Genomic DNA, 22,695 nt, shown 5'->3' on the forward strand with positions numbered 1-22,695 from the left:
TCCAAAGGCTACACTCAGACCCTCCAACCCCACAAAAATGTCACCACCTTTGAGGTCTTCATATTAAGTGTGCAGGAATTTAGTGCAACCGTACCGGGGACCGAAATCTCTGACACCAGCCAGTATCCCTGCACCAGTTTCCAGCATTTACAGGAATTTTCCCCAAAAAGGGGGAGTGACTGCACTGCCCCAGTAATGAGGGGTTAGTTTTCTGGCATTTCTTCTCAATTCCAGAAAGAAAAAAAAGTAATTTTCCACCTGCACAGATCATGTGGAAAGTGTCAGTGGGAGAGCTATTGGGAAGAGGTGGAGGCAGGATTGAGATGGGTGGGGGGGGCTGCATCTGTCTGTCTAGGAGGAGCATTGCCTTTTCCCCTCATGCTGCTTCAGAGGTTGGGCAGAGGTATGTCTTTAACTGTGTTATATATTGTAAGAAGATCTTCTATTTAAGTAAGCTTGAATAACGGATGAGCATGGTTTGTTGACAGGGTGGTAGAAGGAATCCTGCATCAGTGACTATGAACATGAACTCCCCCTTTGTCAATGAGCTTAAAGAATTCTTGGCTTAAGTTATGAAAGTATTCAAGACCCAGCTTTTACCTAAGCTGAACATGCCCCTCACACTTAAAGTTGTTTAATCATGAGTTGCATCTTTATATGATACTCACTCAATTCGTCCATTCAGTCCCCTCTCATTCTATGCTTATTTACCTGACAGTATGGAATTTATTTGTTGATTTCTGTCTGATTCTGTTGTGGCACATGTCAGTTTTCTACCCAAGCAACATCAATACGAAAGATTAGCACTGCAGACCACAATTATTGTCAGGCTCTGTAAAAGGCTAGTGTATATATAAGTATTAAACAAGGTTATTTCTTCAATAGAGGCCTCTTCAGCCCTCTGCAGAACGTCAATTTTCAGATAATTCTAGGGAACTATGCAGCTACCATTTATGCTGCCACTGATTCGTGGATGCTGCATATGTATAGGTAGCCGGGTGCATACCATGTTCATGCAGTTAGGGACAACAGTAAAGTTTCATCCGAGATCTGACTGTTGTATAAAAAACATGTTCTCTTTCTTTTTATCAGTCTCTGTGCAAATTCTTCTGCTGTATGACTTGCTTTGCAGTTTGTTCAAGTACAACTTTTGCTACAAGATTTAGAATGTTCCACAGGTCATCATCATATACAGCAATGTGCATGCTGATAATGATAAAGATGTGAATCATGCACAATACCTAGCATTTTGACAGACGTGTTAATTTAATTCCTCAGACTTGCTTCCTAACACTGTTTGCTTTCCTTTGAAACTTTTAGGGCTATCAGGGTATGGTTGATGGAGGAGACCATATTGTGGAAGTCACATGGGAAAGTGTGTCAAGCATTCTACAAGTGGTATGTATAGTGTCGAAGAAAAATATTATAAGTTGTGAAGGATAGCACACATTTGCAAACATGATAACTATTTTCTCTGCTGCATGACTCAGTAAGATGATATTTCATTAGCTTTTTTATAAGAACCATTTTCCACATCCTATAACCCCATAGACTGAAATGAAGAAAACATTCTGTGCTACGCTAAACACTAGGATACCTGTTTCATAATATTTACCTAGATCAAAACACATTTCAGGCTTCTTCTAGAATGGGAAAATTGGTTCAAATTGTTTTTATCCAACTCAAACAACTTTAAAGTTTTTATCAAGGATTCAATACAGAACTATGGGCGTATTCCAGTTTTAAAGAGGAAGAATCCTTTTCAGAATGTTGGTTAAGGGTATAACTCATTGTAGGCGTTTCTAATCCTGCAAGATATTAAAATGGCTTCAGGTGTGTTCGTGTATAGACAATAAAGCAGGATAGGTAATTAGAGAAATTAGGTTGGTTGTGGAGCACAGCCTAAACCATCCTCTTGGCACAATTCTATTATTTCGCAGATAAGAATGCCTACTGTATCTTTCTTTCTTTAGCAGATATATAATCCCTTCTTTATTTAGGTATGCACACACATATATAGATATAATCATAACAACGTTACGTATGTTCCATACCATTTAAACCCCCACAGTGAAATCACCGGTGAAGTTAATGTGTGGTTACAAAACTTGAAAAGCCATGAACTTGGCCAGTTATGGTGACTTGCGTCTTGACCACCAAATGCACAGCTGAAACCCTCAAAGATACTGTGACAGATAGCATCTCAAAAAGGCATTGCTGACATTACTAAAGCCATTGCATATTACCTTGACATTATGGATGGTGTCACTATGGATACAATATCAGTTCTTTTTGGAGAACTATTGTTAGTTAAAGAAGTGCATTAGGTGAGCACATTAGCCAATGCATCTCTTGAGAGTGGTAATAGTATTAACATCTTCCATAACAACTTTTACCCTTTTCTCATAGATGTCACTATTTAGCCATACTTCAAAGAGTGGCTGTAGAATATGTTTTATTGGCTTGTCCATTATTAAGCAAAACTGATAACATTTTTGAAAGGATTGGTCGTAGGCTCCTATTTTATGCGAGCTATTCAGCAAGAGCATTCTACATACCTGTAGGAACTTGGTTAAGCCAACTAACTATACTCCTGGTGCAGTTGCAAAGTTATGCAAAAAATGATTCCATAGTCACAACTCTAGAATGTTACAAGTGTTTTTTTGTTATTGGTGAAAGTAAAATAACTCATTGAAATATTTGTAATGTAACGTATGTCTGTCCAAGAAATTGTCACTGTTGTGTCCAGGGAAATCCAGTACAAATCAAAGTGAACCTAGCTTTTCTAATAGAAGATAGCTCCTAGCATGTCTTATGTTGTCCATAAATTAGTTTGATTCTGTTTTATACAGTGATGTCTAAAGAAATACGTTATCTGGTGTTTTCTCATTTCTAGATGATAGGTTTCTGTATTGTAGGCTCTCTTGCACACTGTAGGAGCCCACACAGCATTATAACAGAAATGCAGACAAACATAGAGAGAGTCATGACCGTCCTAAACTGCATTCAACTCATAGGACTTTTTTACTCCCTCAGTCTCTTAAGGGAGAACATTGATTCTACATAACTACAAGTGTCTTTTATGCATTCTTGCTAATCCACATATTTGTTGAGTTGTTCCTGAAATGTATAATGTCACAGAACTTTGGACCACTCCGAACCAAGGGGCATATTTACAAAATAATGATGCAGCCCGGTGCGGCAAGCCATCTTGCTGCGCCATTAAAGAAGTGCAGGGATGCATCATATCTACAACAGTCCGACGCATCCCTATACTTTCCTCAGCGCTGGGACGCAATTGGCAGCCTAGCGCCAACGCAGGCACCCTAGCACCCTGGTGCAAGGGTGCCTGCATTGCAGAGATGATTGTTTATGTGCAGGAAGGGACACCCTCCTGTACATAAACAATCATTAATGGTGTTTTCCTCCTTCTGTGTGTGCTGCAGAATACAGCACACATAAAAAGAGGAAAACATTAGGAAAAATGAGGATATTTCTCCTTGTTGTGTCACTTTTACGCCACCCTTGGGGAGGCATGGGGATCTGACACATTCCCATCCTTGTAAATCTGGAAATGCATCAGATTCCTAGTTTGTTGCATGGAAACACCCACTGTGACACCCATGGAATGTCCCTTTCACACAGAGTAATGTGTGAAAGGGGGCCATATTTACAAGGCCATGAAAAGCCACACAAGGTGGCTTTGCGTGGTCATGTAAATATATGGGCCGTGACACTGTGCCACTGGAGCATCCAAAAAGTGACCCTTTGGTGGAGCTAGGGCCTTGTAAATATGCCCCCAAGGGTGACAGATTTTGATAAGATATATTGGGCCAGTAGTCAGTTGCACATTCAACAAGTCAGAAGTCTACTTTGATATGGCCAGCTTACTGTCTTTAGAAAAGACGTTCTTTTTCTTGAATACTTGAAATTTCAGAGTTTTACTATCTTGGAATCTTGGGTTGTACAGTTTAGTCAGACTAGGAAACGGTACATCTGGGGACAACTGTGAATTGCTTGGACCTGGCTTATTTCCTCTTGGCAAAATACTACCTTATTTGCAAGCATTTCCTGACTGAAGTACTCAATAGGCTCTTTTACTGGATACTCTTTTTGGTTTTTACTGCACCCTGAACATGTTTGCACTATTAAACGTTTCCATACGGGAAGCACACTGCCCTTAAAGAAGAGTGGCATATGCATGGAACATAATGATGTGCCTGGAAGTATTATTAGTTTTACCAATCAGAGTGTTCTAAATATGACTCTGTGCTAAACTGGGTCAATCTATTTTACCTAATCAGTGGGTTGTTAGGGCTTTTTAGTGTATCACCATGAACAAAAAGACTATGGCATTATGCACAAGGAAAATAAAATATATATTAACTGGCGAGTCTCAACCTTACTGTTCACGATTCAGGGTAGAAAATATAATGGTAACCTACTCTCAATTGAGTAATGGTGATGAAACAAACCTGGTTAGAGCTAACTTGTTTTCAATAAAGCCCCGTAATTCAAAAGACGATATAAAATAAAAATCCTAAATGGTATTATGAAGGCTCATTCCTTAAGGTCCAACTTTTCATGGCAGTATCATATTCCACTCATGATAATAACAAGTTGTTAGCAAAAGTTATAATTTATTCAAAATATAAAAATAATAATATTGCCAATGTAGAAAAGAATTATTAGTCACCCAAGTAAATATACCCTTTAAACAAACGATTTTATGATCTTACTGCTAATAGTGCAGTTCTTTGAGCTGTTCAGCTGTACTCCGTAAGAGCCAGTAGGAGAAAATATTCACAAAGCAATACAAATCGTTTTTTATCACTTTGGAGATGTAGGGCCTGATTATGACTTCAGTGGACGGTTTTCACCAAACACCCATGTCCAGGGGTCAGGGTGCCGCCAGCGCGGCCGCCTTCCCACAGGCCCCATTAAGAGTTCCCCGCTGGCCCAGCGAGGAACGGCCTACAGCATTGACGCCGACTCATAATAAAGCCGGCAGCAACGCTGTAGTTTGTAGAGCGCACCAGCACCCGCCGTGATGTTCACTTTCTGCAAAGCAGATAGTAAATATCGTGACAGAACTGCCCATGGGGTCCCTGCACTGCCCATGCCAAGTGCATGGGCAATGCAGAGTCTTCCCTGGGGCACCCTGCACATCGTCTCCACCAGCCTTTACAGGGCAGTTCTACCGCCATGTAAAAGCTGGCAGAGAGGGGGGGTCATAATCCCCATCGTGGCACTGCTTGCAGCGAGGCCCTCGTGGATTAGGGCCACCAGGACCGCCAGTCCCTCCTGTGGAGGAGAACTGGTGGTGCTGGCTGTCCCACTGCACCACAACCGCCATGGTCATAATGTGGCAGTCAGACCGCTGCCAAAGCAGCTGGACCACCACTTTGGTGGCGGTCAGACCGCCACTGCCACCCTGGCTGTCTGAAGACTGCTAGAATTTTAATCAGACCCATGGTGTATCTTTTCGATATGGAGCCTCGGCCTTTTCTGCATACGTGTTTGTTTCTCGAATACTTTTGGAGGAAAATCAAAGAGTCGAAGCTGCCCACTAACATGAAATTATTGAGGCTACATCATTGTGATGCGTAGCTTTTCTCCCAATGATCTGTCGAAAGTATCAACTTTATTATTCAACAATTTGCTACAAATGTATATTTTATATATTAATGTATTAGCCAGCAAAATACATGCTTGTGTTAATTTTTTGCTATATGGTTCTGTTTAACTTATAAAGACCAAACGTTAGAAACCTGGAAGGGCCACATCAGGCCAATGTCTTCACAATAAATTGGGTGCCTTTAAGTTGGATAATGCAATCATCTGTCAATTAAGTAGTTAGAAGCTTTTGATGTTGATTTGAAAAAATAGTTATATTTATTAAACAAAAAAAATCACGGTCCTGGGCACATACAATAGTAAGGTTTTATTGCGTGCACAGCAGTCGTCAGATATATTTTGGATGTTATGGGATACTTTGGAGTTTTGTTTCTTTTCCTTGAGATTACAGATTGACAGTCATGTGGTGGTACTCTTTGCCTTATCTTGAGTTTTTTAGGCAAATCACTCCACTTTCAGGAGTAAACATTTATTTTCTTAAGTATGGAATAATATGTTAAACATGTACAATTAAAATGCAATTTCTCTCATTCCTACAATCTTCAAAGTTTTGCGTAGTTGGAATGCAATAGACTTACTTTGCTTGCAATTCTTGTTTAGGGTGGGACAGTCATTGGCAGTGCCCGATGCAAGGCATTTCGCACCCGTGAAGGTCGCCTGCTGGCAGCATGTAACCTGGTTCAGCGTGGCATCACAAATCTCTGTGTGATTGGTGGGGATGGTAGTTTGACAGGAGCCAACCTCTTCCGTGAGGAGTGGAAGGGACTACTTGATGAACTGGTGCAAAGTGGTAAGTATTCAACTCACAGGGGACACTGTTGAATACCAGAGAATATGCTTGTAATTGCTTTTTGAATCTAGGTAGTTCTACAAAGCAGCCACAAATTAATCTGTGGGTGATGTGTTGAAATGTTCTGCCTTTGAACTACAGATACACTTCAAATCTTCATGTGGAGATTCAAATCTATGGTTTAATGATAAGTGTTGGTTTGGTGGTAAGACATCATCACTCAGCGCAGTTAATTCGGTAGTCGTTCATTCCTGCACTGCTCTATCACAATGCATTATGATAAAAGGATGCATTGGGGAATTTTTAGAAGTGGGTACTGACTGAGGTGTGGCAAGGAATCCTTCTCAGCCTCTTTGTAGTATTTGACCATCTGGTCAACCATAACATTATTAAAAGATTTCAGGGCACCTAGTGCAGCGCCACTTTCCTTGCACCCCTTAGTGCCCCTCCCTACCGCCACAATGTGTGCGCTGTATTGAAATACGGCACACCATGGCACAGGGTAGGGGGCAATAGCGTCATTATTTATGACTCTATTGATGTTCTCTGCAGGAGTAGCACCAAAATGTTGGTGCTGCTCCTGTTGTTATGCCATCTTTTAGCGCCTGCTCTGAGCAGGCGTTAAAAGTGCCGAAATAAATGGCACAAGGAAATCTCTTAGATTTAATTGCACCATTTTGTTTCGGTTCCCTTAACAGGGAAACGCCCCCCTTGCTTATATTATGCCTGGCAAGCATTGCACCACTTTGTAAATATGGCATGTGGGAAATGCCACCTTTACGCCACTTTTGCGTCAAAATAAATGCCACAAATGTGGTGCAAGGTGGCGCTAGTGGCGTATAAATATGCCCACAGAGTTTCTGTGAATCCAGTGGTTCGCCCCTGATTTGAACGTCATATTTTTTCAGACATCACTAGCAAAAAACAATCCAGGGGGAGGGGCTCCAGTGAACTGTGGTAAACATTATCCACAGTACTGAACAGAAATGTCATGCTATCTTGACCAACCTCTTTTTTGCTGTATCAGCCCCATTTTATTTTATAAATAAAATAACGTACATTTTGTGGCATCTTAAACGTTTACTGATAATTAATGTTTTTATTTTTACAGGCAAAATAGAACAATCTGCTGCAGAGAAATACTGTCATATTAACATTGTGGGAATGGTGGGATCTATTGATAATGACTTCTGTGGAACTGACATGACAATCGGAACTGACTCAGCCTTGCACAGAATCATCGAAGTAGTGGATGCTATCATGACTACTGCACAAAGGTAAAGATGAAGGTTCAGACCAAGCCAGTGCTATCTACAATATCTGATAGGCAAATTTTTCTGACAAAACCTTCAGTTCTGAGAATGTATTTTATCCTTTTTTGAAAGTACTGTGATTCTCTGTTGTCAGTGGTTCCCTGGATTCACAAGGCTACTATTTGTGGTCACGCCTTTGGATATTTTGCCCAAAAGATCTGTAGAAGCATGCTGCCCAGCTTGCAGAAACGTCTCTCTGAAGCATTTTTCAGAAAACAACTGAAAACATGGCATTTTTAAATTAATGCGCTACATTTCAATAGTCTTTTTTTAGCCAGAGTAGCCCTCATGCAATAGAATCCTAGCACTTGGCCGTTTTATTGCAAGGAGCCATGCACTTTACAAATCATATAAATAATAATAATAATAATAATTATTATAATAATAATAATAATACAAATTATTATGATTAGTAGTAGTAGCATTAGTATTATGATTATTATGATTATTATTATTATTATTATTATTACCACCACCATCATCATCTTCATCATCATAAATTTTTGTAGATTATAAATAATCAAAATATTTGTATCCATGAGAACAATTTACACCGATTTTGCACAGATTGTTTTAATGACTTTATGAGCAGATGTCTTTGTAAAAGGTCAGGCTCCTCTTGGAAATCGAAATAAAAAATAAGTGGCTGAAACCCTCCCTTTCATTTTGGAATTACATTGATCATATGTGTGTGGGTTTGTGTGTAAAAAGGAATTTGGTGTTTGTACACATATGGTCCTGATGCAGGTTTTTCTGTTTGCATTACAACAGTCAAATATATGTCTCTGCCTTGAAGTTACAGAAAATGAGGTTAATTTACTTCACTGTCACTGATATCTGATTAAAAACTGGTGCTATTTAACATGAATTTGACTCCATGGGAAGCCATTTTGCTCCATCATTTTCACAGACTGGTGCAGAAATGCATATTTTGCACCAATTGGAAGGTTTTTGCTCCAGTGAGAGTAAATAAAGGGGATTATATAGAGTTTGCTGGATGCACTCAACCTGTCCGAAATTGGCTGATGTCCAATCAGGCCCATAAAGGTTGTACTTTCGGTAAGACAGACGAGGCATCAGCCAGTTTTTGGCAGGTGTTCTACTTCCACAAAACTCTAAATACATTTCAAAGACCTTGTTGGTGATAAATGTAAATGTTGGTACCGTTCTCAAAACTTGTGCAGATTTATGTAGCCCATCCTTTCCATTGGTAAATTGTAGAACCTAAACTGTTATATTGAAATTGCAAAAACAGTAGTTATGAATGGTATAGAACTGCTGATAAACAAAGTTAATGCCCTAATCCTAACTTAATTATTGTTATGGAACGCCTATGTATGTTATTTTCTCCCACATGGCCACTCAGCACCCAATAATTAACAGATTTACATTGCCACCAGTAAACTCTGACATTAATCAATGACAATTCCCTGAACAAATGTATGGCTGTGCATCACCAATATACTTTGAACACAACTCCGATTGCCACTCCAATAACATTCCATTTCAATTAAATTCACACCTCTCCTTACTCCAATGAAAAACATTAAAAGCAACCTGACACCATCATGCACACTACATTGCTCCAAGCCCTGTAGTCTGCAAAATACTAGCCACCACAACAGCACATATTCATATCAGTCTGTATTCATGTCTGACCCTAGACCAACAGTACACACGAGACACCTGTCCTGGCTCCATCACACCCACAATGTGGCTTGAGACCATTCAATTGCTTAAGCATTTGACACCTCAGTTGCACATCCATATCAAATTATATCCATACTTGGAACTACATCAACAGTAAATGTTACACAGAACTCCTGGCACTAACATACACACAACACAAGCCAAGAATGTTTTCACTTAATTGACACATCAATATCAAGATATACAGTACTTTTCACTGCAAAAAGGTGCATAGCTTGTAACACCATCAAGTAAATAACACAGCTCTAAGCCATGTTATTAGTTAAACGTCTACCTATCAAACATCAACTTAAATTTACCACTCCAAAATGGACGTCATTAATGCACATAAGACAAATAATGTCCCAACATGCCACAAAATATAACACCACACAAATCCAAGCAATGGAATGTAGGAGGGGCTGCACTACATCATTATCGTCTGGTGTTTCTAGAGTGGCCAATAGAAGGGATCTCTGGAAAGACATTCTCTGATTCCATAATGCTGAACTCTCTTTCCAGCAGCTTTGTTCTACCTACATTCAAATTGGCATCTACTCTTTCACTGCTATCAAAAGCCCTGGTACTCTATCTCTTCAGTAACACTTAATCAACCTGTATAGAAAATGCAACTATGTTTAAGCCAACCCCTGTACTTCAACTTGTTTTTTATTGTTTGACTTTGTATTCTCTTTATCATGGCCTCCAAGCTACCGTTTTTGTCAATATTTATTCAATTCAATAATGTGTATTCATTTTTATTTTTGTTTACCTACTTTTTTCCTGGAGAGCACCTCTGTGCCATTAGGCTTGGAGGTACTTTTTGGATAAAGAAAAATGTCTAACTGTGTAAACCAGAAACAGATAACCACAACTCCTTTGCTATGCACATCCATGCATGTAATGCACCATATAGACCCATAAGAGGACTTATCTGGCCACTAAACAATGCAGAAGCCAATTCTAATCGTGCTGTCCACTATCCAATATGACTGACCTCTAAATAATATGAACCACAACTAAAAATAAAATTTTGACTGATCAACAGATACCCCAGAACCATTAAGGCCCCCAGTTTCCAAAAGGGTTACGTACCCATACAAATGGTATACAATAACTAAACATATGCACATGGCATATTGCTTTACATAGGGAAACCTTGATGCACGTATCCATATTAGATTAAAAACATTTACATCATTGTAGCTATCAAACAACATTGCATAGTTGTGAGGTTTACAAATTGAACATAGATTTTCCATTAACTAAACATTATTATGAAGTTCTTGGCCATGATATCCAGTTAGAAATACTAACCGTACGCAAGCCCAAAATTGCAATCTCGGTAGACATATTAACTAGACTTTCAGCTCCTAGAATTGGACTGAGTAAGAGGTCTAGTCCTGTGTTATCGCCATGACCCTGATAGCACACAATAAGTAGTCAGTCTGTTGGCAAGGGTATCTTGGGGCTTTGCGCTATTCCAGATCGTGGTCTGTTAGGGATGCTTGAGTTTGTAGAGAGAAGGCTCTATCAGCTTCATTCTACTGCCATCTGCCACAATTTCTGTATTGGCTGGTTGGAGCAGTCCAATGGGACTCTGCATCTGCCTTTTGACAGCTGAATGAGCAATATGGAGTAGGGGAAGAGGAAATCTGGCTTAAGAGAAGATCAGGTACAGAACAGCATTGGAAAATGAAACAGTGCTGATGGTACACTAATACGCTGGAGCAAGGACCTTTGCAGAAAATAACAAACACATTGACAAAAGAGAACAAAGGCAACTAAGAGGTGACAATTAGGTTGAAAAAAGAATTCGACTGCATTGCAACACTGTGATAGTTAATTCAGAGCACCTTTAATGCCGGTGAGCTGAGCAGAGACCACAGGCCTCTCCCACTTTTTGCAACACTGCCCTCATCCTCCTATATATAAATATATAGGCAACAGCAAGGGAGTTAGTGAGATAGATGGAGTACCCAAAGTCTCTTGCATGAAGGACATCTATATGCTTGCATCTTTTTGCTGGTAGGCAAGAGACCCATGAAAGTTCCCACTGCTCCCTGCAGTTGTACTAAAGCTCTTACATACCCGTCAGTACTTAATTTGTGCTCGTTGTTTCCAGTGCAGAGCACCAGCACTTTTTTTTTTTTAAGGCCGGCACTTATTCTTCTGCCTCAAGCATTTGCTGTGAGCAAAAGACATATGGGAAAGACGGAGGAAGAGAAAAATGTAAAAAAGTCACAATGGTAGAAAGCAGAAAGCTGCCTGAGTGAGCCAAAGGGGCAGGTAGAGGCTTTAAATGGATTGAAGAGGCTCAAGATGGCTTCAGGATTATGCTGCCTCAGTATTCCGTGATCGCACATTTAATTGCAGCAGCCGCATGTTTAAGAGGAGAGCTTTGGGCACCGGCATATTTTTAGTTACAAATTAAGCAATGATACCCGTGTCAACCTTAGACTTGCAGTGTGGATGTGCAAGAGACTGGGTTATTAGTTTGGGGTTGGATAAGTACCCATCTCAATTAATAATCACAATCTTTGTCAGGGTGAAACAGTAAAGTAACTAAATAAACCTGAGCTCAACCCCTAGGAAGCTATGGCATAAAACAGACAGGCTTTACTTAGAGGCAACGCGTAAAGTATTTATGCAGTATTTAAACAGTAATAAACCCAAAACACAACAGAAGAAAAATCCCAAACAAATAATAGAGAATCTTTAAAAAAATTAATTGACACAAAAATGACAAAAATCCAATCAGTAGAAGCAGAGTTACACACTTTTAACGTTCAAACTAAAAAATAGTGCTACGAAAGTGTGACATGCCAACTGCAATCATCTGATTGCACTTGACCGGTAAGAAGGTTAAAGTTGCTTCTGAACACAAAAGAGCACAGGTCACATACAGGAACCACGTTCATCCTGGTTGGAAGGCTTACCTTCTGACTTAGAAACTTTTTTTGGGAGTTGAAAGTCGTCAGCTGGAAGAAGCAGCAGGCTGCAGCCAAGCAAAGCTTGATGTCAACAGATACGGAGGACAATATCTCAGTGAAGCTGTTGTTTTGGTTGTGAAAAGCTCCAAGAGGGAGAAGTTCACATTTTACACCCAGGAGGTCCTCTCCGTTAGTTGGATCTACTTTAATTGTGACTCCAGTGAAGCTTTTTGGTTTTGGACTCAAAAAAGTTTGTGGCACATAAGCAGAGGAAAGCTTCAAGCTGCAGCTGAAAAGGACTAGATGTCAACAGATTCTGGCATCAAAAGATGCTACTGAAAAGGATTTGCTGCTGTGGAGAGGAAGGTACCGGGAGCCAAGGGAATGTTTGGCACTGCAGTAGGGAACCTTCTCTCAGGTTGGTTGACAGGTTGGTCCCTGTGCCCCATTGGTTCTCGGGTCAAAAAGTTGGCAAAACGTTTCTAAATCGAAGGTTTTAGCAATAGGCAGGAGAAGTTCACTTTGATATCCACCAGTGGTCCAAGACCTTGGAGCAACACTTGGGGGAGGGGGGTCAAGACACGCCAGCAGAGGCCAGCAGCAGGGTCCAGGGCAGATCCAGTTGCAACTGGTCAGCTGAGAAAGCAGGACAAAGACCTTTTGAAGGTTGTTGTGCCCTTGTAGTTCAAACAGGTAGTCAGGCCTATGACTCTTAGAGTTATTTTTGGCATCCTGGGTACAATGAGAGAAGGTTTAGTCTTCTCATGACTTCAGACAAAGTGAAGCCCTCTTCTAAATCCTCCTCAGATCCTGCTGTGTTCTGAGGAAGGTACTGGTGATCCTACAAAGCCCAGTGCCAGCCTGTGGGTGAGGGAAACTCCTGGCCACTCCCAAACTAATGGGGTAAAAGCTCCTAGTAGTGAGCCTACCATTTTTTTCAGCACTGCCTGTGTGTTTTACTATTAAAGTCCTCACTCCCTGAATCCAACATGGCAGAACCTCCTTTACCTTGGTCAGATGTGATGCTATGGAAATGGGCAACCCAACCCCTGAAGTCACTCAATTCTGGGGTAGCTCCCCCTCACACTAGGATTGGTGCCAACATGACTAGCAGTACAGTTCGAGGGCAGGCCTAGACATGAGCTACATCTGCCAGTGACAAATTAGGCATCCTTTGAAGCTAATGGAGGTTTTGGGCAGAGCCATCCTGTCAACGGAAGAACAACACCTCCCTACACCCAAGGCCCTTTGTTCCTATCCTAAATACAATTCATACCTCACCACGGGGGAGCCAGCAGGTGAGGGTTGAAATAGTCACAAAAAGGCCCCCAGAGGCTTTAGGCAGGTGAAAGGTGTTTCTTAAAGTGTATTTTTCCTAACAGTTTCACAAAATCCAACTTTACCATTAAATTGGATTTTGAATTCCTATTAAGAGTCCTCAAAATATTTTCCTAGCAGCTAGCAACCCACGTGCAGCATTATTGCTTGTAATAATCTAAACATAATGCAATCCAGTGTTGTCCTCTGGATGCAGCCTATCTTGCTACAGTGAAAACAGCTTTTAGACTTTTCCACTGGAAGGACATGTAACTTTGTTACATGTCCTACCTTTAAATAGAATTCACCCTGCCTAATGGCACTAAAGCCTATCATGGGTGAATTACACATATTTAAATGGAAAGTTTAAGCCTGTCAAAAGGGTTTATTTTGACACATTGAAATGGCAATTTTAAAACTGTACAGCTAGGCTACAATGGTAGACCTCGAGACGGATTTGCTCTGTCACTGCACTGGGTGGCACAATTGATGCTGCAGCCCACTAGTGACATTTAACACACATACACTGGGTGTACTTTGTGCCATAGACTAGGGGAGTATAGGTAAGTTAAATATGCCAATCAAGTGTATACCAAGTTCCCTTGTTTAAAGGGGTAGCAGAGCACTTTACCACTGGTTAGCTGGGGTAAAATGCACAGAATTCAAAGGGCAATAAAAGCCCATCAAGGCATAAATCTGGGGGAATTCCAAGCAAAAGAGGGTAATTTCCAACAGTATGTCAGCCAGCCAATGCAGGGGTGTGTGAAGGAACCAGGCACATGAGAGCCTTTTCAGTTCTTGGTGTTGTTGGGGCAACCTGACCACTCTGTGCCTTCAGTGGTCGTTGTTTTTGCCCTGATTTGGGGGTTGTCTGTGGGTAGGGTGTCCTCTGTTGATACACACACTGTAGGACATGAGACAGAACTGCAGCAAGTCCTCTTAGTTAATTGAGTGGTTTTGGCTTCTTCATATACCCTGATGTAGGTGCATGAATTGTTGTTTAAACATCTCATTAGTCCATGATGTACAGACATCTGACTTATTCGTCCTGCACTGTTTCTTGTTGATTGGATTTTGGTACCTTATCATGAGTCACACGCTTAGAGAATTTCCGCTGTCGTTTGTGGATAGTAGATTAAAGTCATGAGTGTTTGGGGGTATTTGTGTTGCAATCTCACCTACTAGGACACAGTGTTGGTATCTGTAGATTGACATCCAGGAAGGCAGCATCATTTCACAAACCAATAAAGCATTTACAGTATATGACGAAGCATAGTTTACCATTGCACCTGGAAATTGAATCTGGATGTTTCCTTTGTAAATGAAATTGAAGTTGGAGCATCTGTGGATCTTCTTGATGGCTTATATATGCGCAGTGAAGGCGACTAATGCTTTGCTGTATCTACTTTGTTGCGTGAGAAGGTGAAGTGCCATATCACATGGGATTTAAATGTTTTTAGATGAATGACCAAGAATCCCCTGGAATATAGTGCAGATAAAACCGAGATGCTTGTGATTCGAGTTTCGAAACACCTCTTATATTTAAGATTCCAGCAGTGTGACATGAGCACTTTTTCCCAGTTGGTCCTTTCTGTGTAATTTGTGTTTGTATCTTGATTGCAAACTAATTTTAAGTTGTACAGTAACTAAAGCAGTGAATGCTTGATGTGCTGCTTTGTATACAATCATTAACACAGTTATTCTGCTTCCAGAATTCCTGAGAAGTAACGTGATTTGAGCTTTTACCACGTCTAGATTAGGCTATGGTAACTCTTTGTACATGGTTCCCCCCAAATATAGAATACCTCACTTTCAGGTGGTGCTAAATACTGCTTCCCACCTTCTATTGGCATGTAGATACAAGGTTCCAATTCTTTATCGCTTGAAAAAGCTGCACTGGTTCCCTAATAGATAAAGGTTGCTTATAAAGAATTATGTATAGCCCAATGTTCTGTAAATAGTCATGGCCCTAACTTCATGACATCCAGCTGGGTGAGCTGCGAACCTTGTTCTACTGGCCATAGAGCGCGGCATAACTCCATCTATGCGCTTCTGATCTTCTTACATATTCCCTGTGGCTATTATTTCAGCAAGTTCTTATCAGCCTCTGACTCTTAACAGTCACACTTGCTATCTTTTTATCACTACTCACTCCTCAGATCCTTATTTTGTGACTTGCTTTTTTCACTTATAAATTGGTTCTGCTCAATTTCAAATTAGTTACTGATATTGTAGCCAGTGATTTGGTTGCAACATAATTTAATGACAGGATCTTCGAATATTAGGTGAACTAGGAAAAGATACAAAATGCATCCTATGCCAGATGCTTGGGTTCTCCTATCCACGCTAGATAATGACATATTGTGTTTTCGATAGGCCCAGGTCGTTGGTACAAGGCTTAAAAAGTGGAAAGCCCTACATCGTTCCACAATCAGTCATTAGATGGACAAACATGCTCAAAATATATATTTTCACAACATGGAGGAGAGCTATAAAAATTGCACACAGAATAATTACAATGACAGAACTAAAAAATCAGCTCAACCTATCCGTTAGGTACCCTTTATTGATGTGGAAAAAATACAAAAATTAATACATTTGTAAGAAAAACAATGTGCGTTAGTTTTTGAACCGTCTGTTTGCCAACATGTATCATTAAATACGAATAACCTATTTCAAATACTTGATTAAGTTCATGTTATCTCAAGAAATAAATGACACACCACTACATTGCCGACAGTTTATCTTCTTATCAGATTCATTGAAAGATGTGATTTGAATTTGTCACACCCACTGGCAATGCGTTCTGGTCTTATACGATTTTGTGATACAGTTTTTTTTTGTTAATTACACATGTGATTTTTCAAAATATGTGACAACAATGTAGACATATTTTTCGCATAAAAAAACATGAACTTCGTCCTTACTTTTTCTGATGGTTAGGATTTGACGCTGAGAAGTTTCCTCGCATTTTTTCCTACTGCTCCCTCTAAACCCCCGCCCCCTCCTCCGTGCGTAGCTTGTGGAACTAGTTTCCACTGTACTTGTCTCTGTGTCTAGCCAGTGTGGTTTTAGCGTCCTGCTGTTGGCAGCCTAAAAGTATTTCTCACTTTGTCAAATATTTAATCGTGTATCAAAATACTTAACATGTTGGCAGCACTTCAAGTATACTGGGCATAAAGGAACAGAAGCTGTGCGGCCAGACAAAGGCATTTAGTTGCCCTCCATTTTTCTCTGGCCTAATCTACTGAACTGTATGTACCCACACCCTGTAATGCTAACCGGAAAAAGCAGAATCATTTAGACCGACAAACAAATAAATACCCATTAATACTTTCCATGTAAGTGAAAAGGAATCCACTAAATGCATGGAAAATGTGCTTAGTACTGGATGGGAGAGAATATTTGAAATCTCAAAACAGAAACCAGCCAGTTTTGGGCGTAATATCGGATGAGCTAAAAGTGCTAAAAATGTGCGAACCCTAAGGCAAGAAAAAAGCGTCCTATTTGGGTACTTTCTCTTTTCTGTTTGATGTCACTGAGAATCCATCCGGGAAAAACGTATTCCTTATCCACTGTTAAGACCTATAATTCTATATACCTTTTGTGCAGCTTAGCTTGCAGATTCAGATTCTGGCAGTAGCTTTACAGTCGACAAATGCAGCTACGTTAACAGTTATCAGTTTATGTGACACAGCTAATATAGCTGACAAATTCCAATACCAACATCGCAAATCTCTGTGATAGGGCCAGTGTTGTTCACAAATTTAAACACCAACATCACATATCTGTTTACGAGTAACGGTTATATAGATCCTCAAACACCCTTTGTTCATTAAGTGGATTCCTCCCAAAAAGTAAACCTCTGACACCTATTCACAAAGGCAAATCTACATGTGTATATTTATTACAAGTAAATTTACTCTTACTTTTAAGGAACTTCACTGCTTTTTTCTATTCACCATTCCTGAGTGTAACGTTTTTCGAAAGTGTCCTCATCCCTTGAAATGTGGTGTAGTGTCAATGAAAATGACAAATACGACTGTAAAGTTACTACCTGTAGTGACTTCACAACTGTATTTGACATCCCAGCACTTGGCGGATATCTCTACAATCGGGGGGGAGATCCCCATATAAGAAAGTAGGTGTATGCATTTTGTCTATTATTTGGGGTGGGTAACTACCCATCTTATGGAAAACATATAGCTCTTGCCTGGGTGATCCCTTAAAGTTATTAAATTAAGGTGAGCCCAACCCCCATGTGGTTTCGACACTGCCAGACAGTCGTAATTTAGGACAATATTTAAAGTGTTTATGGAGTTACAAAACAGTATAAAGTCAAAATGCAAAACAATAAAAAATCCCAAACCGAATTAGAAAAATAGAGTAAAATTCAATAAACAAAATGACACCAAAAGTACACAAAAACACAATAAAGGAAACACGAGATATATTATTTTTTAAAGTTTTAAGTAGGAAGAGAGCCAAGAAGCACAAAACAGTAATGATAATCAACAGTTGCGATGGACCAGAAACTAGGCACAATTTGACTCTGACTGCAGTGGCGCATGGTTTGGCTAAACAAACCAGGTTCCTCCCAGTCAAAGGTTCTACGTTTTTACTTTAGTTGTTCAAGTCCCAATCCACCACAATAATACACTTCTAAAGCCTCCTACAACCTCATGTGAGACATTTATAGTTTTGGAGCCCACTTCTTTGTCCCGGGTACTAGAGAAAGCAGGTCCAGTCTTTCAGGGCTCCTCTCAGGTTGCAGATAAAAGGTCTATACCTCTTCTGTTCTTCCTCAGTGATAGCAGTGTTCTAAACATGGTGCCTGTAAATGCCACATTTTTGCCTGGCACCAGCTAGTGGGTGGGAATGACTCCTGGGGATGCTCTAACCTGTAGGGTAAAAGTTCCCAGTCCTAACCCTACCCACTTTGGGCATTTTCAAGATGACAAAAGCCACTGTCAACACTTAACTTGGGCTTTGAGTGCGGGGGGTGTATGGAGATTGTATTTTGGTAATTCTAGAGTCCTTCACATCTAACACTAAAATCCTGTTTGAGGCAGCCACTGTACCCAAAATAAACCCAGAGACAGAAGTAAATCCAGAGGTAGAAGTCTGGTAGCACAAAAGTAGAATCCTTCACCAACCAGACTGTGGATCCACAAGAATTGTCTTGGCATCCTGTTCTCTCCCTACTAAGGGTTACATGTGGACCCATCAAGCAGGGATTGATATTGTGCTGTCAATAGACTAGACACAGCCGGTCCCTTCTGCTGAGTATTAAAGGAATCATCTCTGCCATTCAGATGGACCTGTCAATCACAGTGACCTATTGTTTAGTTCCTGGGAAGAATTTCACACTTCATGCGCACCTTAATCAGGTCACGTACAAGCCTGGAGAAATTGGAGAATTAATGCAAATTAGTCTCCTGGAGCTTCATGCAGGAAAAAGGTAAATTTCTAAAAGTTACTTTTCCTTAATATTTGTTACAATTCTGACTCCACCATTGAATTAGATTTACAGTAGCTATAAAAACTGTCATTTATTTATTTTTCTAGTTGGCCCTATTCCTCATATATAGAATTGGCATTTTAATGTGTACACTGGTTTTCTACATAAAGCAACTAGGCCAGCGAAGGTGAAAATAGCTTTTGCGTGCTAGTTATTGTAAGGACATTTAACATTACATTTCTGCATGTCCTACTTTTAAATACTATGCACCCTGCCTTGTGGGCTACCAGATCGTCATATAGGTGGCTTATTAATATTTAAAAGAAAGATTTTGACCAAAAGAATTTATTTTGACAGGTCGCATTGCAGTTGTTACACTGCTATTGTCAGGCTACAGTGGTAGGCCTTAGGTCATGTTTGTATTGCTAGAGTAATAGATGGCACAATAGGTGCTGTGGTTTTAAAGCCAGCCAAAATATAGAGTTGAACAAAAGGCAAAAGAATCTGTCCTGACCACGCCAAAAAGCCTTATTTCCTACTACAGAGAAAAGTTTAAAAGTTTATTATACTTTTAAAAAAGCAATTAGATGACATTTTTTTAAGTTAAATATTAATGTTATTTTATGTTTTGTATTGTTTATGTAGAATAATATAATATCATGTTGCAGCATTATTGATTCAATTTTATATGAAAATTAAATTGAAAAGAACATTATTTTGAATATAGTAAATTGAAATATGTTTTTTTTCTGAAGCCTATATCAAAAAAGTCTGACCTAAAATATATTTTTCATATGTATTTAAAATGATTCAAAGTTATATACAGAATTAGTTAGCAGCAATTTAATAATTTTTAATACATATTAATGCTATACTAATTTCTACATTTAAAATGGTTAATAAAATATTTTAACATAACTAATGATTATTCCATATTTGTAGACACTTATTAAATATTAAATACAATTTATTTATGTTTCCAGAAAGTTACAAAAATATTTTAAGCCCCTACCTTCATTATATTCTGTGAGAGTGTGTTGTAGTATCAGTGGTTGGCCAGGTGTGGTGTTGGACTAATTCCTGCTCTGAGTTGGAGTTCATTTACATTTATTTTGGGTCTCTTTTGGCTGTAAAAACGATAGAAGTGCCGTTTGTGAACAGCATTACGCTTTCTCTTTTGTAATAGGTGCATGTCCCTCATTAAACTGCTTCGTAGCCCTACCTTAAAGCTTCCTTACTCCTCTCTTAGCTGCTCCCCTTTACTAGTAAGAATTCCCCATTTTCCACCCTCTCTCCCATCCCTCCCACATTTACTCCTAAAATGCATACTTACTTGTTAGGGGATTTCTGTAGTCTGGGTGGAGTTCTCTTCACATAAAAGATAGGCGAGGCAGAAGCATACACCTCTTCATGTCACTATGTAAATAGCATTTTGTAATACTTTAGTAGTACTGTTGTACTAAATATACTACAAAATGCAGTTTGTGAACAAGCCTCATTCAGTTTCCATCTTCATTTGCCTTGATCATTGCTTTATAATTGCAGACGGTGACAATTCAGCTGACGTGTTTTACCCAAGGAAATAATCAATAAGTTTGTCTCTATTTGATAATGAATTGTCCATATGTTATAAATATGTGTCTAATGGTATTCGTCTCTTTGTAAACATCTACCTAAGTAGCATCCGCCTGTATAGGATGCATGTCTTTGATAAAAGGTCATTTCCTGGGTGAAACTACTGCCAGTTGAATTTTTAACTCTTGGTATAATAAAGCAACAATAAAAGAAAATCAAGACATGAATCAGTTCAATCAATCAATCTTTCTTTATTTCGGCTGTAAGCCATAAAAGTAGACAAAACAAAACATAACATGATTAAGAAACATAGCACTTTAAGATTTTTAAAAATGTGTAGATAATATTGTTTTTAAACATTTTTGTTTTTACAAAATCTCAAGACATATAAAAATATTAGATCGTTAGAATTTGGGTTCAATCAATTAAAATTTATCAGACTAATTAATTATAATCTAAAACCAAATTATTAAAAGCACGTAATTATCAAAGTTTTAGTTCAAAAACCCTCGCCGCTGGAGGGCCAATTTTTCATTTATCTCTTTTTTTTTTTTTTTTTTTTTTTTTTTAAAACCCCTAAATAAAGTTATGGTCACAAATTTATAAAACATGCAAATCATCATTATTCTTTAACTAAAAGTCCAGACCATTAAGGCTATAGCTTCATCCAATTGAAAACTGGTATATTAAATGAATATGGTCTAAAACCAATGTGTTGGGATTACACATTTATAATAGTTTTTTTGTTCTTATTGACCATGCACTTCGTAGGTATCCCACCACAGAGAAAACTATTTTATCACTTGTATCAGTTGTTAGGAGTCGTAATGCCGTATTCCATTCCCTTATTCCAATTTCCCTACATAAGGGAGCAATCCACTTTTTCCTGGGTACCAGATATCTAGGGCAGAAAAACATAAAGTGCGCAAGTGACTCTTTTGTCCTTTGACAGTGATGGCAGTATATTGAATTGCAGTCCTCCGATCTCCATTGCGCTGTAAATGACTTAAGCGGAAGAGTCCCTAGTCTAAACTTAATAAATAGTGTTTTGGTATATGGAGGATTTACATTATCCATGTAAGCCTCAAACTTGGGACTGCATTTGTGGTCTAAGAAGTGCAAAGTCAGACTGCCATGGTTTTTTAACCAAATTTGGGTCAAAATGTTCTCCCAGTAGCACTTTTTTACACGTTCCTTTATTTCCTTTACCAACTTGTGGGGAGCACTCCACACCTCCTCCATTTTGAGAAATTTACACGTGTCTCTGATGTATCTAAACCAAGGGATCTTTAGTACACTGTTATTTGCGAGAAATTCATCTAGTGCTGCATGGAGAGTATGCCGGTCCTCTGAGGTTCAAAGATTAATCCAATACATTAGGGGTCTTAGTGCAATTTCATTGTGTATTTCATTTAGGGCTAAATCAAATTTGAGCGGAGTGAGAGGGGTGCTCATCGGCAACTTTAGGAAGTTTCGAATAAACCGGTTTTCTACAGTGGTCAGACATCTAGAATTAGTATGGCCCCAAAGCTCGGCACCATAAGTTGAGGCCGCTACTGCCACTGCTTTATAAACGGTGATGGCAGGTGTTATCTCCCCCTCATAGGTATTAGCTATTTTTTTGGCTATCACTATAGCCCTTTGCCTAAGTATTGTCAGACTCTTCTTGATCTGTGCCGACCAACGTTGGTCGTCGCTTAGCCTGATCCCCAAATAGTCAAATTGTCTGACTCTCTCCACTAATTGGCCTGCTATCGTCATTTTTCCCCTAAATAATTTGTGTGGGTTAAAGGCCATAAACTTAGATTTTGTTAGATTAATTTCAAGTCCTCTGTTGGAGCAAAAATTATAAAAGGTATCCAGTTCGTTTTGCAAACCCATAGGTGTTCTTGAAATTAATAAGGTGTCATCGGCAAACATTAAAATAGGGACCGGAGTTCCAGCTAGTCTAGGGGCATCATGATTACAGTGTAGCAATTG

General features: G+C 39.3%; 1 protein-coding gene across 5 annotated transcripts in view; it reads left to right on the forward strand.

Moving 5' to 3' along the window:
- Positions 1–22,695, forward strand: part of PFKP (phosphofructokinase, platelet) — a 248,576-nt gene that overhangs the window by 59,320 nt on the left and 166,561 nt on the right. For all 5 annotated transcript variants that reach the window (XM_069211197.1, XM_069211198.1, XM_069211201.1 and 2 more), the window contains exons 3-5: positions 1,321–1,398; positions 6,238–6,427; positions 7,539–7,704. In XM_069211197.1, the coding sequence (XP_069067298.1) occupies positions 1,321–1,398; positions 6,238–6,427; positions 7,539–7,704 (434 nt within the window). The remainder of the gene's footprint in view (positions 1–1,320; positions 1,399–6,237; positions 6,428–7,538; positions 7,705–22,695) is intronic.

Source organism: Pleurodeles waltl, chromosome 10, assembly GCF_031143425.1.
Source record: "Pleurodeles waltl isolate 20211129_DDA chromosome 10, aPleWal1.hap1.20221129, whole genome shotgun sequence".
NCBI classification, from domain to species: Eukaryota; Metazoa; Chordata; class Amphibia; order Caudata; family Salamandridae; genus Pleurodeles; species Pleurodeles waltl.